The sequence below is a fragment of the Siphateles boraxobius genome, unplaced genomic scaffold, assembly GCF_051911475.1.
Source record: "Siphateles boraxobius isolate OS27281-9 unplaced genomic scaffold, OSU_SipBor_1 7, whole genome shotgun sequence".
Lineage (NCBI taxonomy): Eukaryota > Metazoa > Chordata > Actinopteri > Cypriniformes > Leuciscidae > Siphateles > Siphateles boraxobius.
Window position 1 is genome coordinate 10,437,501 of NW_027509197.1, and position 16,485 is coordinate 10,453,985.

The window sequence follows — 16,485 nt, forward strand, 5'->3', positions numbered from 1 at the left end:
TTTCGGTAGGTAATCCGCTTGTTAAGTCTGAAGTCACGTGTCACCTGTTTCAGGATCCAAATATCATGTCAAAAGCAAATAGCAAACTATGCAAATATACACACACAATGTGCTGTAACAATACAGAACAATCATGATCCTAAACTTTATCTCCATACCAAAATCTAAGCTGGCCCAGACAGTGATTCATCTTTTCCGAATTGTTTAAACATTAATGTTTAGAGGACATTTAAGTGTATGTATATATATATATATATATATATATATATATATATATATATATATATATATATATATATATATATATATATATATGTATATACACTTTAAATGATATATATATATTAGTGGTGGTGGGCATAGATTATTTTTTTTAATCTAGATTAATCTCCCTGTAATCTTGGAATTAATCTAGAATAATCTAGATTAAAATGGCTCATTTAAATTCTGTCAAAGGCATTCAGAATATGTGTGCTACCCAAATAATGACTAAAAGTAGGCCTAAGTCTTTGAGAATGGGTTTCTCAAGCCAGGTGGCACATTAGACCAGTGGCTCATCTCCTGTTTCCAAAATGCATCACAAACTGCTTGAGAAAGCTGTTCTACTATGATAATTGGTGATGAAAATAATTCAAGTTCAATCAGATGTACTTGTGTTTACTATTGGATGCATCTTTACATCTAACTGATAGAGCTGTGCTGACGGGCTTGCCTCGGTTGCACTCAAACTGCGTTTAGGTGGTACTTGAGGCTGTCAGCTGAATGTGTGGAACGCTTTTCAGAGAAGACAAGGTAACTTATTTTAGCACAATTCACATCACACCCAGCGGTAATTCAGGAAAACAAAATGTCCGAATAGACCACATGAAGCTTTGGTCTTCCGACCTTTTTAACATCGTGTCGATTTATTTTGGTTAATATGTGTGAGGGAGAAAGAGCAAGACAGCACTTAATGTGGAGATGGTGAAGTCTAGGCTTGTACACTTTCGCCTGGCTCCGAAGTGAGAGAGTGCGCGCGCGACCGGGTGTCTCTCTCTCTCTCTCTCTCTCTCTCTCTCTCTCTCTGCTCGTTCTTTCAGTTAAACGTGCCCTGTCACAAGCGCAGCAGTTCATCTACATTACTCACCGAACTTGAGAGAGCAAGACAGCGCTTTGTGTGGAGATGGTGAAGTCTTGTTTACACTTTCACCTGGCTCCGAAGTGAGAGAGTGCGCGCGCGCGACCGGGTCTCTCTATCTCTCTCTCGTTCTTTCAGTTAAACATGTGCACTGTCACAATCGCAGCAGTTCATCTACATTACTCACCGAACTTAATGCAGGAAAACCCCTGTTTATGCAAACAGGAAACAGCATAATTTGTCTCGTTTAGTAAAATAAAGCCAAGCTTTAGATCGTCTTTTCCACTCCATGTTTACCTCCTCTGCTCAAATCGCTTTGACATCACGAATGACGCACAGATGCGTATAGGACGTCACGCTATGGTGCCCGATAAAGGACAAAAGGGAAAGTTGAGTTCGCGGTCTGTATATTATGGCTGGGACTCGGAGCAGGAGCATCGATAAGAGGAATCGTTAAAGCCCATCTTTCAAGTTGAAGATCCCTGTGAATAGACGTGTAGATAAATACTGTAGGAACTCGATTTGCGTGAAGAAATTTATTATAAATGTACATTAAAAAAAAATTTTTTAAAGAAATTGTGAGTAAAATTACTTCCGCTGTCAAAAACGCTCTGATCGGACGTGATGCAACGGCTGGTAAATCTCATCTCTTCGTAATGGAGTCAGACATTGAAGAGGTTGCAGTAGGGGTTCATGTCAACTCTTCTGATGGGCCATTGCCTTATAATTATGAGCCACCTGGGCGAGAGAGGGGTCAGGCAGAGTTAAGGGGAAGGGTAAATGGACAGAGGAGAGAGATAGAGTTGTGGTGTGAGGAGAATCGGTGGAGGATTGGTCAGGTGTCTTGGTGAGTGACCACAGGCTATAGCTAATTGTGGCTAACGTTGTCTCCATTTTTATCAGATTGCAGTATCTTTAATAAATAAAATTTAGCAATATTGCTGTCGACTTTGTTGTTTTTCAAGCATCCATGTATATTGTCACAATCTATGCTAGCAACATGCGTCTTAAAATGTTTAATTTAGATCCCAGATTTTCCGAACTTAGCCGGCTGTTATACTACTCCCCTAGTATTTCCGACGGACATTATGTAAATGAGCTTGCATGTACTACGGAGTATGTGTATGAAAACAGATTGTGTTCCGATTAGGACGGGAATATGCTGTTCATGTAAATATAGTCATTGTTACAAGGATCTTTTATTGTCACGTGGACTGGGTGTAAGGCATGCAGATAAATGCGTGAGTTTATCTTGGCACATTTTGTTTAACAGGTGCTTGTGTGGTAGATGTGAGGCTATGCCATCAGCAGTGGAGAGTGTGTGCTGTAGGGAGGTCGACGCCTATTGGTCCCTTGTCCAAAACCTAGATCCCCCAGAAGACATTACCTGCCTCACACTCCATCCAGGGTTTGAAGCATCCTGTATGAATCCTTTTGTGCTGCAGATAGCATACTTGAACTTCAGACAGGAGCATGGCCCTCTCCAAGCCAGCAGGCCAGAGTATGTTTTGAGCAAAAATTATTTCACACTGCAATTTAAAGAACCAGCTTTTCTACACCAAAATAGTAAATCCTGTTAAGCAGGTTTTTAAACTCAGTGGTTTCCATATACTTACTATAAAAACAACTTTGGTGTTGTGTAGTACAGTAGAATATCAGCCAACAGGACATTAAATATTTACCATTGTAATTGTTTACTATGAAAACATGGTATGATCGAAATGTAATTAGGTCCCAATCTCCACCACAGGCAGTTCCGATACACAGCATACATGCAGGTTGTCCGCTGGGCGTACGGAATACTAGGCAGGGACATTAGGAAAGCCATACCTTCATGTGTTGTGTCGGCAATAAGGAGGCAGTTTGCAGAGGAGGGACAAACGTACAATGGTTTCCAGTGGCCCCACTTGGAAGACGATTAATAAATTCATAGTGAAACAAACTGTATTGGTCAAAGTTATCTTTTATTACGTGTTAAAACGCGAGTGTCGTGCGAGATGGAGGCTGACTGCCTCATCCTTGGGAACCTTCTGGAGGGAATTGGTGAGGGGGTGCGGGACAGCAGAGGACAAGACAGCACTGCTTTCTTGTAGGGCCTGTGGTGACTTGGAGTATTCCTCTACCAGAGAGACCATAAGATTTGTTGCGTATCCTTGAGGAGAGATGTTTAGAACACATTTAATAACATGGTTGATTCACATAAAAAAAGATATTGAGAAACTAAGTGAAACTACAAACCGTAAGATGGTTTATCCTTGATGGGGTGGACTACCCAGCCACCTTTCCAAAACCGCGGGTAGCGAACGGCGTAGCGTGCCTCACCCTCACTGGTTCGAGCTACATCTTTGTTGCCATTACTATTCAAATGTAGGGCTGCCAAGAGAAGTCTTGTAGGAGATAAGTAGATAGAACATTAGGTCTCCAAAGCTAACCCAATTCAGTGAAATGCAACAGAAATACATGACATTAATCTTTTCAGTTCAAATGGGTCTAAGACAATGACTCAACTTTGTAATTATTTTTTTGCAAACAATATGTAATGCTGTTATCAATCAATAACATTTTGGTCCGCTATACAAGACTGCATTAGTTTTTAGCCATATTCATTCTGTCATCATTTACCTGCTACAAAAGTATTGCAATATCCTGATTCTTTTTTTTTACTGGGCAACGAAATAAAAGTTTGTGTTTACATAATATATGTGTGTGTGTACTGTGTATAATATTTTTTTATTTATAAATATACACATATGCATGTATATATTTAAGAAACATTTGCATGTATATACTGTATATATATTTATACAGAATTAATATTATATATAAATATAATATTTTATATATAAATAACATATTTTCTTAAATATATACATGCATATGTGTGTATTTATATATATAAAAAATAATTATACACAGTACACACACATATTATGTAAACAAACTTTTATTTTGGATGCGATTAATCGTTGCCCAGCACTAACAAAAATACCTATTTTTTTTAGTATCGATACTTAAGTGATAAGACTACCTGCTGTACATCCCAAGAAAAGAAAAGCCAGTGTGTTTGGGAACAAAGTGCAGAATGAGGGAATGGTAGGCCTCCAGGGAGAATGTCTGATGCTTAAGCCCCGTTCACACCGCCAGCGACACGCAGCGACAAAGCGACATGATCCCATTCATTTCAATGGAGCGCTGGCGACATCCGGCGACACGAGCAACATTGACCGTTGGCGACAGAATGTGGGCGTGTCAAGCGACAAGAGACAAGCGACAAAAGTTGAGAAATTTCAACTTTATGCAAATGAGAAGCGATTTTCGCGAGCGACAACCAATAGGAAAGAAGCCTTTTCAGTGGAGCTTACGTCACCGTCTCGAGTGCAGGCAAGACAGAAGAGTTCAAGGATGATTGCACTGTTTAATATGATTTAACTGTAACCACATATATGGATATAATAAAATGATGCATGGAAAAGAAACTGTCGACAGTCTCAGTGAGTTTAATTCATACATTTATAGTTCGAGTTGTCTAATTTTATGATGCAAGTTTAGTACTGCTGCAGTTCATTTTACAGTTTCCCCTGCATTGTTTTAACTATTAGGGACTTGTTGAAACTATTAAGAAACTTGTTGATTGATCGATCGTTAATCTAGTAAATTATTTAATCCACTGAACACTGCTGTGGTAATATAAAAACACTCTCCCAACAGCATATACTGTTTCTTTTTAGCCTAATTCCTAGTCAAATTAAAATTGTATAGTTGTATATATCACTTGTGAGGGTATTTTGTATAGATATGGCCAGACGTGCAGTCTACCAATAACATTAGAGCGACAGCACTACGAACGCCCACAAGCGACATCACAGTACAGAGCCTAGCGACATACAGCGACAAAGTCGCTGGCGGTGTGAACGGGGCTTAAGGCGACAATTGTGGAATATCCTTTACCAGTGCTTTCCTGGCAGCTACACTCTCCAGTTTAGTGGCTGCTGGTGATCCTGAATAAAACATATTCTGTCATATAGTCTGTTGCATTTCATAACACAAGTAATTATTAGTACACATGGGATTACGTATTGATAAAACCAAACTAAACTTAACAAGCACTGAAAAAAGTTTAGCCTCAAAACATTTGACATATTTTAACATAGGCAACTATTATACCTGTTTCAAGCCACTCCTTGTTTCTTGCCTCTCCTTCCAACGGTGGATGTGCGCAGCTGGTAAATTCAGGAGTGCTGTGTTCATGTATGTCCTGTACATGATTTATCATACTCTGCCATTTTGCCTGCATCTCATCTGGATCTCCTGTAGGGGTGGAAGCTGCGCTCCAGTAGAGATGGTTGATAATGGCTGGCCTCCACAGCTTCAGATCCTCGCAGTCCCTCTCTTTTGTAGCAGCATCCAGTGCTTTCTGTACACCTGTTCCAGAGCAGACAAACAGAGCAGAGCAAACTAATTATTAGGAAAGTGAACTTAACTACAAAAACAAGTCTGTTATATAGAACTACCAACATCACAATACATACTTTTCCCAATATGCCAGATGTCAAAGAAATGCCTTGTTCCTTCTGAACACATTTTCTCACATACCCACTTGGCCACCTAAAACAAAGAACACACAAATTGATTTTATAGAATTTAGAATTTATTTTGAGTGATACTGTGCATGTCAATACTGTTCAGCTTTAGATCTCTCCTAGCATCATTACCTGCCGATTTCTGTCTGTTATCAGAGCAGACACTTGCATGTCTTGGTCCATCAGGAACTGCATACTCCGCTTTAGACCCTCTAGCTCACACCAAGAGCTGCTTGGGACTTCTGAGCTCTGTAAAACTAATTGATCATTACTGAACAGTATCAGTAACTAAAACAGACACAAGATTTCTGTGTGACATCAACTTACTTGGACAAGTTGAACATCCAAAACTTTGTTAATCTGATCCTCAATCAAGGAGTAGCTACCATATTTGGCACAGTGTCCAGGAGAATCTGATCTAAGAACGTCAAAAACAGTTACATTTAGAGGTTAATGCAAAAACACACTGACCTGTTCTACATCAGTGACGTGAGCTGGATCATTCTACCTGCAGTCACCAGACAGGATCAATCCACCTCCAGTCTCCTTCAACTCCCTGATGATCCCCCTCTGCTCATTCCTCCAGGCCTGCACGATAGTAGGGATAGTGTAATAGCGCTGATGGCGGAAAAAGTGCCGGGACTTATGCACTGCAGTCCAAACAGCTTCAGCATCCTGATGGTCTGAGTAGCCATGCAACCTGAGAAGTGGATGGCACCGCTGAGTAAAAGGTTGCAGGCAGGCATGTTTCGATGCACCTTTTCTTGGTTTTGCCAGTAATGCTCATAACCACAAGTTCCGCAGGCCTGAAAGATGAGAGAAGATTCAAGACTCAAGCAGCTTTAAGATGAGGCAGTGAAATGCCTGTATAGTTAAGACACAAATAATTAATATACATACTGTACATTCACAATCTATAATTCAGCTCCTCACAGACAGTTGACAATTAAGACATTACCTGCTTAACTTTTATGAAGGTTCCTTCTGGGTGCATTATGTGTCCCTGGGCTTCCCCACAGCATGCAGGGGAAACCGTGAACAAGGACAGCAACTGCCTCTGGCAAACAATGAACTTGTCAACAGCACTGAAAACAAGAAAAGGAAAAAACACATTAATTCTGACTGACATTTTTGATACACAATCAGAAACAGTTTCCTTTAATAAAAAGGTTTTTACTTTGGGTCACTGAGAGATTCCAGCTCTTCTGGTTCCTCCTCAGAGGACTCACTCAACATCTCCTCCCCTGGACTCCATGACATATCACCAGAATGGTTGATGATATCAGAAAATGACCATTCATCATTACTTTGTTCAGGACTGGCCAGTGGAGTAGATCTGCGATGCTCAAACCTTTCGGTTTGAGTCCTCACAGCCACCATCTGAGGCTTTACCTGAACAGCTTAGATGAAAGAGATTAATCTTAATAATTGTTCACCATAGTGCATGTGTTGTTACCAATGAATGTACAATCTAATGCAACCCAGTACAAAATATCTTTTTCTAACATTATGAAGTTCATAATTTTTAATGTTTACTGTCTGAAAAGTGTAAATTACAAAATAGTAACCATGGAGATCATGAAAAATGTTGACATGTAATTCTTATTTGTGATTGTAAATGGCATGTATGGTGAATGCTAGATATAAGCTAACTACCTAATGAACGATGTAAACATCTTATGTTGCACTGTGATCCACGATGGACCACTACTGGCTCAGGGTCCATTGTAGAGATGTCTCCATCTCCATCATCTTCAGGATCTGAAGTGGCAGTTGCACCCGCCCTGTCTTTGCTGGCAACACTCTCTCCCAAAATCTGAAAACAGACCAAAATTACAACTTTGGACCTTAAAAAATGTAGTCATTTCATGAAATTCCCCATTCGTGTATTATTTAAAAGACTGCTTATCTTTTCAAAATAGTCCCGAGCTGCATCCCCTCGCATGTGCCCTGTTGATACCAGCTTTGATTAGTCAAAGAAAACCAAGGCAACTTCGATGTAACTAAGAAAACCAGACAAGTAATATTGTAAAGCAATACTTGGATGCGTTTCCAAAAAGATTATCATATTAACTAAACAAAATAAGTGTCAGGAGGTAACTTAGAGTCCTGCGCTCCCGCACACCGAATTTCTGACCATTACCACCCGTTCCCGCCCGCCGAATTTCTGAACATTACCACCCGTTCCCGCCCGCCGAATTTCTGAACATTACCACCCGTTCCCGCCCGCGCCCGCCGAATTTCTGAACATTACCACCCGTTCCCGCCCGCGCCCGCCGAATTTCTGAACATTACCACCCGTTCCCGCCCGCCGAATTTCTGAACATTACCACCCGTTCCCGCCCGCCGAATTTCTGAACATTACCACCCGTTCCCGCCCGCGCCCGCCGAATTTCTGACCATTACCACCCGTTCCCGCCCGCGCCCGCCGAATTTCTGACCATTACCACCCGTTCCCGCCCGCCGAATTTCTGACCTTTACCACCCGTTCCCGCCCGCCGAATTTCTGACCATTACCACCCGTTCCCGCCCGCGCCCGCCGAATTTCTGACCATTACCACCCGTTCCCGCCCGCGCCCGCCGAATTTCTGACCATTACCACCTGTTGCCGCCCCCCGCCCGCCGAATTTCTGACCATTACCACCCGTTGCCGCCCCCCGCCCGCCGAATTTCTGACCATTACCACCCGTTCCCGCCCGCGCCCGCCGAATTTCTGACCATTACCACCTGTTGCCGCCCCCCGCCCGCCGAATTTCTGACCATTACCACCCGCCATTGGCGTCAATAAAACCAATCAGACCCGGGGAAACGTTAGTGAAGATGATCGAGCAGAACCTGTTCAAGAACGGCTGTTAAATGACGTTTCAGAAAGGTTAGTTTTTTGTTGTTGTCTCATTACTTTTTAGATACGCTGTTATTTAATTGTACTAATTATTATAGAATTACAAAAATATAAGCTTCGTAAACAAGAATTTCATATAATCGTTCTAACAAATTATACTACAGGATTTGTTTGAGTAAAGACCGCGGATCTATAGTGATCGTTTCTGACTGTATGCCACCGTTACTTTTGTATTTTTAGAACGATTGTAGACAAATATCTGTCGATAGAACTATTAACCCAAAACGAACACTAAACATCGGCTGCCAAATCAAACACAGAACCATGTTTAGCATGCCTGTAGATAAACAAGCATGTAAATAAACATAAAAGCTCTAATCAAAGAATAATTTACACTAATCCCAAGTTCGCTGTTGAGATAAAAAAAAAAGATTGTAACGTTAGGTGTTTGTCAGATAACATTAAGTATGTATGAGCATTTAACAAACCAGCAGAGCCAGACAGCGTTGTCATTTATTTACTTCCTTGCTACAATGTACAATTAACAATACGAACTATTACAGAAAAACACATCGACGAAATATAAATCATACTTACAGGTTGTGGCTCGTAAACAAAAGCTTCTGTTTTTAAAGTTGGAACTGCTCCATCTTTCAGAACAAGCCGATGTGCGAATAATCCGTTGAGCTCGTGAAGATTGTGAAAGCTTTCCTCCGTGTGCAGCACAGAGAGCGATTTGAGTCATAATTATGAGGGACCGAGTTAAAAAATCCATTTTAACCATTGATCCCTAACTCCCTCGTCCCTAGGAAGGCTTAACAAAGTGGACCTGCAATCCGGATGAAAATAACAGTAGCGTTTTGACGGCATTGCGACAACTCATCTCCAAAACAGCAATATAAAATGGCCTCGCCCCGCTTAAGTATTCTCGGAGGAGGGGTTTATGTAAATAATGGGATATGCTGACGTCAGCACATCTCGAGTAATGTCGTGCAATCCAAAACCGGCTGTTTACTGTAGTCCTTGAACTTTGAGCTCTGTAACTTTGCAGATGTTGTTTATGCTCAAACAGCAACATTACACACTAGCTAAAGTTAGAAAAGTGAAATTGTGTTTTACCACCCCTTTAAGATATCTGATTGCATTCAGAACTTGCTCTGCAGAAAATCACCATTTCAAGTTTTGCTGATGATACTTCCTAATCTTTTGTTTTCTGCCTGTGGTAATTATTAATTTAAGGAAGCTTGGAGCCAGAAACAGTATTCAATACTTAATTTTTTAGTTAACAAGCAGATACCACTGAGTTTGAATGTGGATAGATATTTGTTTGAAATTTTATATTGTGGCAGGTCCAGCATGGTTGCATAGTTTCATACATTGATCTGCGTTTATACAACGAACAAATTGGCTCAATAATTTGACAGGCAAATATCCATTTTGTAATGTCATGACAGTTATTAATGTGGCAACTTTCTTACAAATAGACAGATATTTAAATGCAGAAATGCTCATATTGTCCCTCTTGGTGTGTTTGGCACTTTATCCTTAATCCTGTATCCAGTGTTATAGTGATGGGAGTTGCTATAGAGTATTAGAGACACTATTCATCCAGGCATACATTCATTGTTCCTGAAACACTGTCGTTGTCACAGATGTGAAGTGCTCTGGATCAGTATGCCTCCAATTTTATTCTAGAACTTGTATTCTAGTTTTCTATACATCAGCAACCTGGGCTCAAGACTGCAATAGAACTCATCATATGATACATAACTGGGAGAAATGGAACAATATGAGGTATGATGGAACAGATAAGAGTGCTCTCTTTGGTATTGTAACAAATAACTCATTTAAAAAAAAAGTTGAAAAAAGCCTATTGTTACGCTCAAATATAATATATAATTCATGACATGTAAATTCTTTCAGTAGTATGCAATATGGCTAATTCTTTTCCTTCAGAGTTTGTATGACAGACATATAACACAAAATAAATGCTACTCAGTACCTTGTGCAATATCAGCATAGTGAAAACTTGTTCTTCATGATGACAGTTTCAATGATAACAATTGACTAGTTCAAATGAAACATTAACAGGAAGAAACTCTTCGTTTTAAACAGTTAAAGACAATAAAAGGATATATCAAATAAATGGAAAAAGCAGAGCTGCAAATACTTAAATAACTTATTAAATCTGTAGATCTTCCACGTCTTGCCTAATGTGCAAATTAAGTTGAAAAAAGCATGCTTCACATGTTGTGCAAAAAGGGTTTCAAATACTATACAAAAGTTAAAATATATTGTGCAGATTTAAAAAAAAACTGTTTACTTTTTTATAAAGCAGCAGAACAGTTAAAGTAAATTTGAAATCATAAATTGGTTTTGGTCTTTTAGTACATCTAAATTTTCAAAAGTTTGGACTTGGTAAGGATTTTTGTTTTTTGAAAGTTTCTTATGCTCACCAAGGCTCCATTTATTTGATCAAAACTGTGAAAACTGTTAATACGCTAAAAACAGTAATATTGTGAAATGATCCATTTTAAATAGGTTTTCTTTTTTAAATATATTTAAAAATGTAATTTATTCCTGTGCTGGGAAAGCTGAGTTTTTAGGAGCCAGAATTAGGTTCAAAAATCAGCTGTATTAAATTATACATTTCTTTACAATTAAATAAATAACTTGCTGACCCCAGTATTCTGAATGGTAGTGTATATGTGTGTTAAAGGTGACAAAATGAATTCTTACCAGATATACATAAACACAGTAATATACCAGTCTTACTCTTCCGAGACAGTATAGAACAATTTTCTGTTGGGGCATTTTTTTTTATTTTTTATTTTTTATCTTGCAATAAAAGAGCATAATTTAGATTGGGTTGTTTGTCAAATTTTTTTTTTTTTTTTTAGCATAGGAAAAGGAAAACTGTGGAGAGTGAATGAGTTGTAGAAGGATGAAAAAGTTTTCTGAGGACCAAGAAAAACCAGTGGAATGAGAGCATTACATTCAGTAAAACAAGGCAGGGTTGACGATCATCCACATCCTGGTCTGGGAGGGCTCCGGGTTAAGTGGTGACCTCTGGGGGGTTGGTTCTCTCTGTGGCAGGAGTGCTGCAGTTGTGGATGCCGGTGCAGGCGACAGTGTTACTGTAGACTCTACGGTTGAGCTGGATGACTGTGGTCTTGGAGGGCATGGATGTGTGACCATTCTGCATCAAACTCCTCTGACAGCAGAACAAGATGCGGAAACACCTGTAGAACTTTAGACAAAGAGAGACACTTTAGACCTGAGAAATACTGTCAACAGTCTCAAAAATGTAAAGGCTTTTCAAACAGACTCAGAGTATGGATTTTTGGCCAGAAAAGGTTTAAAAAGATTAAATTAAAGTGCAGTCACACTAGCACAAAAGGTCTGTTAGCATTGTCAATGGAGCAGCGGTGCATTTTTTTATATTTTATAAATGCTACTTTCTTCCTTTTTTTGATAAAAGTGCACTCATTCTCTGCCCACTAAAAAGAGAGTCTTTCGACCTTGACATGAGCATTTCTACCTTGACATTTATATATTTTAATATATATATATATATATATATATATATATATATATATATATATATATATATATATATAAAAATAAAAAGGTAATTGCAACTTTTTATCTCACAATTCTGACTTTATAACTGACAATTTTAAGTTTATATCACGCAATTCTAAGAAAAGTCAGAATTGCAAGGTGTAAAGTCAGAATTTTGCGATAAAAATTTGCAACTACATTTCATTTTTATTCTGTGGTGGAAACAAGCTTCCATTAGAAATATTGATGTTATGCAAGTAAATGGGTTGTGACTGACACAGTTTGAGTTTGTGACTGAGCGACTGACCGATATGGGTTTTCCCAAGTGTCTAAGAGTAATTCGTTGTTGAATCGGACCACACGTTCGCTCTGATATTGCAGTTTTTTTTGAGAAAATATGATAAAATAAGTTGCACCATCAAAATTTGCATTGCTGAGAGAGAAAAAAAAAGTTATAAACACTACACGTATACTTTTTTTTTAGTTCCCATCATTCCACAACAAATCCTTTAAATTGAACTGTATCCAGAACCGAACAGGAATTATAAATATATATTAAGTATACTCTAAAACATCTATAAATTATAGTAGCATTCATTATAAACATGTATTACAAAACTACCTAACTGAAACTATGGTTAGTTTAGTTAGTTATGGTTAGTGTGTGAGAGGTGCTAGAAACTTGGGCTCACTACTGCTCTCATTCGGCATGAATTGCGCATGTTTTGCGTTAATAGCATTGCATAAGTCACTTTGGCATTGATGTCGCAGCATGTTTCAGATGATAAACAGGTTTTCTCTTCCCCTCAACCCTAAGCTCATGTGGTTGTGTGTGTGCTGCTTTAATATCTAGTTCTGTGTGCGTTTCAGGCATCCTACTGATGATGTCCTTATGTGAAGAGGTCCACGTGTACGAATACATTCCTTCGCTACGGAAGACTGATCTGTGCCACTACCACGAACGCTACTTTGACGCCGCCTGCACTTTGGGTGCGTATCACCCCCTGCTCTACGAGAAGATGCTCATCCAGCGCATGAACGTCGGCTCAGAGGAAGACCTCAAACGGAAAGGCAAGGTCACGCTCCCCGGTTTCAAGGACGTTCACTGTGATCCCTGAACAAAAAGACGCAATAACAGACTTTGTAAAGCAGCAGAGCTCTGCAGACCGACGCAGGATCACGCAGAGCCGGCTTTAAAATCGACCGTGTTATGTAGACTATTTCTGCGGGGCAAAAACCTTCTGCTGTCGTTCAACTCAAAAAAGCATTTCCTGAGCCTATGCTTTAATAAAAGATGGGAGAACAGCAATAGACGTGGCACGAGAAAAGCTTTTTGTTTAAGATCTGTGGATTTTCTTGGTGTTGAAAGCCATTAAAAAAAGTTATTTTTAAATGATTTTTAATTGAAACTGGGTTGGAAGCATTAGCAGTCATAGACACTGAAAGCTACACTGTCGAAAGCAAGCATTCACTAAGGCTAGATTTATTCTCTGACTAAAACTGAGCTTTATCAATCTGTCCGTAGGTTTTTTTTTTTTTTTCTAACATACTGACAGATTTAAAGCTTCTCGCCATAACGTGATGATTGTTTTTTTTTGTAAATCAGGTGTTGTTTACTGATGTAATATACATTGTGCCACATTCACAAGCCTCTTTGAGAATGTTTTGCTCTTCCCGAACGTCTCGCTGAACTGTGGCAAATGAATCAATAGTTTTTACTAGGAGTACTTTACAGACATTGACCTGTTATTGTACAAAGCGACTGAAGGAGTTTTTGAATGTGACAATGGTTTATTTTAAATCTCTTCTAGTGGTTTTATACTTTGAAAAACTGTCAAGACAGGTGGTTTACAGAAACTTAAAAAAATGGACTCAAAGCAGCTGTGTAAATCTAATCTGGGACTTTAAGGCTGCTGGCAATATAACAAGTGTGTTGGTGATATTAATTGTAAAGGATTTTAATGTCTTATAGCCCCTAAAATTAGGAGACTCCCACCGGAGTCTTCTTTAAAAGCGAATGACTTACCAGAGCATCTTTGCGTTGTCTTCTCTTACATGTACAGTTGTTGATTTGAAGCAATTCACTTTGTGGTGCGACTTTTCTACAGAAGGTAAAACTTGAAGGTTTGTTATTTACTTGTGTGCATTGTTTCAATGTGTGCCATTCGAATTAAAACAGAACTGAAATTTTTCTGTAGATCTGGTGAGGAGAGCTAACGTCTGTTTTAATCGCTGTTGTATATTGTAGAAGTAAACTAGTAATTGGTGATTTCACTCAGGAGCTCACGATACTCTCACCAGGGTGAAATACTTCATCTTCCTTCTAGTCCTATGGTAGGCTGAGGTTGTAAAGCAAATATTTGACCTTTACTCTTTCCTGTTTCCCCATGTTGGGGGATTGTAGATTTAGAGATACTGAAGAGTGACTTTTTTTTTTAACTGTTGAATACTAAAATAGGTTTGGCTGTAAAATTCCATGGCAGGTTTAGAGCCTGTGAATCTGCAGTGTATTATCACCTCTATATGACTCATTTTTGGAGCCGGCCATGGTTGTTGGGCATGTCGGGCACACTCACCTCCAGTCTGTGACAGACAGATAATTAAATGTGTTTTTTGGGGGCCTTTTCGCCACTTTTTATTGGAAGGGTAGTGGAGAGGACAGGAAATGACTGGCAGGAGTTTCGTTTCAAAGTTTGGGGTCAGTCAGAAGTCTCTTATGCTCAAGTCGGAATTTACTTGGTAAAAAATACAGTACAAGCAGTAATATTGTGAAATATTTGTAAAAAAAAAAATATTTTTTTTAAACTTTTGTTTGAAAAGTTTTTATTTATTTATTTATTTTGTTAGCAGCCATTCTTATCAATGTTGAAATCAGTTCAGATTTTTTTGGAAACCAAGATATTGTATTTCATGATTCCATGAAATAACAGCATTTATTTGAAATTGCATTTTTTTTCTTCTTTTGTTAAATTGAACTTAACTTGAGCACAGCATTTGAGTGCAGCGGTCAAACACGTCCAACTGGCGATTTTCGCATAGAAAACAATGAAAAAGTAGCACAGTGGAATAGATCAATGCGTTCTCTTTTTTTATTTTTTTTTATTTTTTATTACACTGACCCCAAACTTTTGGAGAATGGTATCCATTAACTGTTTGGCAAACAGATCTTTTTTTCCATTTATTCTACATGATGGCCAAATGGTCTTGTGACCTTATAGAGGGACTTCTTCTACTTCTACTTCTGCTTCTACTTTCTCTTTAGTCTAAGCATCCTGCGATCCGAGGCAGAGTCGTATGTCCTTCCTCTGTGAATGTCTTTTCCTAAGCCTTTAACAAGGTGTTTAAGCGGCATAAACTCAGTCGGTCTCTCGACGAGAAGAGACCATGTGACTGGAGATATGGCTGTTTTAAGAGTATTATTTGAAGTGTTTTCTGTAAATTGTTTGGATTTTCATGTCATGTGGTGATATGACTACTTTCGGGGAGGGGAGGTTGGGGTGTACAATACGGTGCACAGAGCATGTGACAAAGCGGGGCTTGTTAGTATTCATGGTAAATACCTTAATGTTAGGATTTAGACTGTAATGGGAAATATGAGCTGGGTCTCTAGGTTTAGCTCTGTTTTGAGCTTATGATCTTTATTACAGAAAAGAGGAAATGCAGGTGATTTGACTTGTGAACTTCAATGTTGTCTCATAGATGTGCACAGTACGATGCTGAGGATAATGTGCGGTTTACTTGAGTTTGGGTGTAAGAATGTTTGAATGGTACTGTATCTGTGGTGCTGTGTATATGTGCCAACTTTCCCTAATTTAATGGATGATTTTCTTTCTTCTGTACCTGTCCTTTCTGTATCGTACTTTCTATCTATTTTATTTCTTTCTGTAATTGACATCACACAGCCTTATATTTTATTTTTCTTTCCTGCTACTACTGTATGTTATATCTGTAAAAGTATTGATTTTTAGACTGTAAATATCTGCAATTGTCTATTACAGGCCAGTTCACTTTCAAAAGCCATAGGATGTTTTATAATGTTTATTTCTACATATGTTAATAGACATTTGTCATTGAGCTAATTTTTAAAACACTACATGATTGTGTATTCTTTTGACCATTAATTCTACAATAAAAGCTTGACCTTTACTTGACCCAGTAACATTGTCTGTGCTACTTGTCAATTTATTGTCCCTCTTCTGGTTGTTTTTGTAAATGTATCCAGATTTGACAGAAAAAAAATGTATTTGTAATATATCAGAAAACTTTTCTTTATTCTTTCAATTATCTGCTAAAGCAGTGGTTCTCAATTAGGATGATTTGAGTATTTAAAATCAGAAATTAGCAATCTATTAAAACATATTCTTATTTTTTATGGAGTATTG

General features: G+C 38.6%; 1 protein-coding gene across 3 annotated transcripts in view; it reads left to right on the top strand.

Moving 5' to 3' along the window:
• st6gal2a (ST6 beta-galactosamide alpha-2,6-sialyltranferase 2a) overlaps window positions 1-16,262 on the top strand; it is an 88,582-nt gene extending 72,320 nt beyond the window's left edge. For 2 of the 3 annotated variants that reach the window (XM_077215281.1, XM_077215282.1), the window contains exon 6: window positions 12,974-16,262. In XM_077215281.1, coding sequence (XP_077071396.1) covers window positions 12,974-13,221 — 248 coding nt within the window. In that variant the 3' untranslated portion in view covers window positions 13,222-16,262. Of the gene's footprint in view, window positions 1-11,439; window positions 11,901-12,973 lie in introns of those variants that run through there. The other variant, XM_077215283.1, reaches the window with a different exon arrangement.
• Window positions 16,263-16,485: the final 223 nt, after the last annotated feature.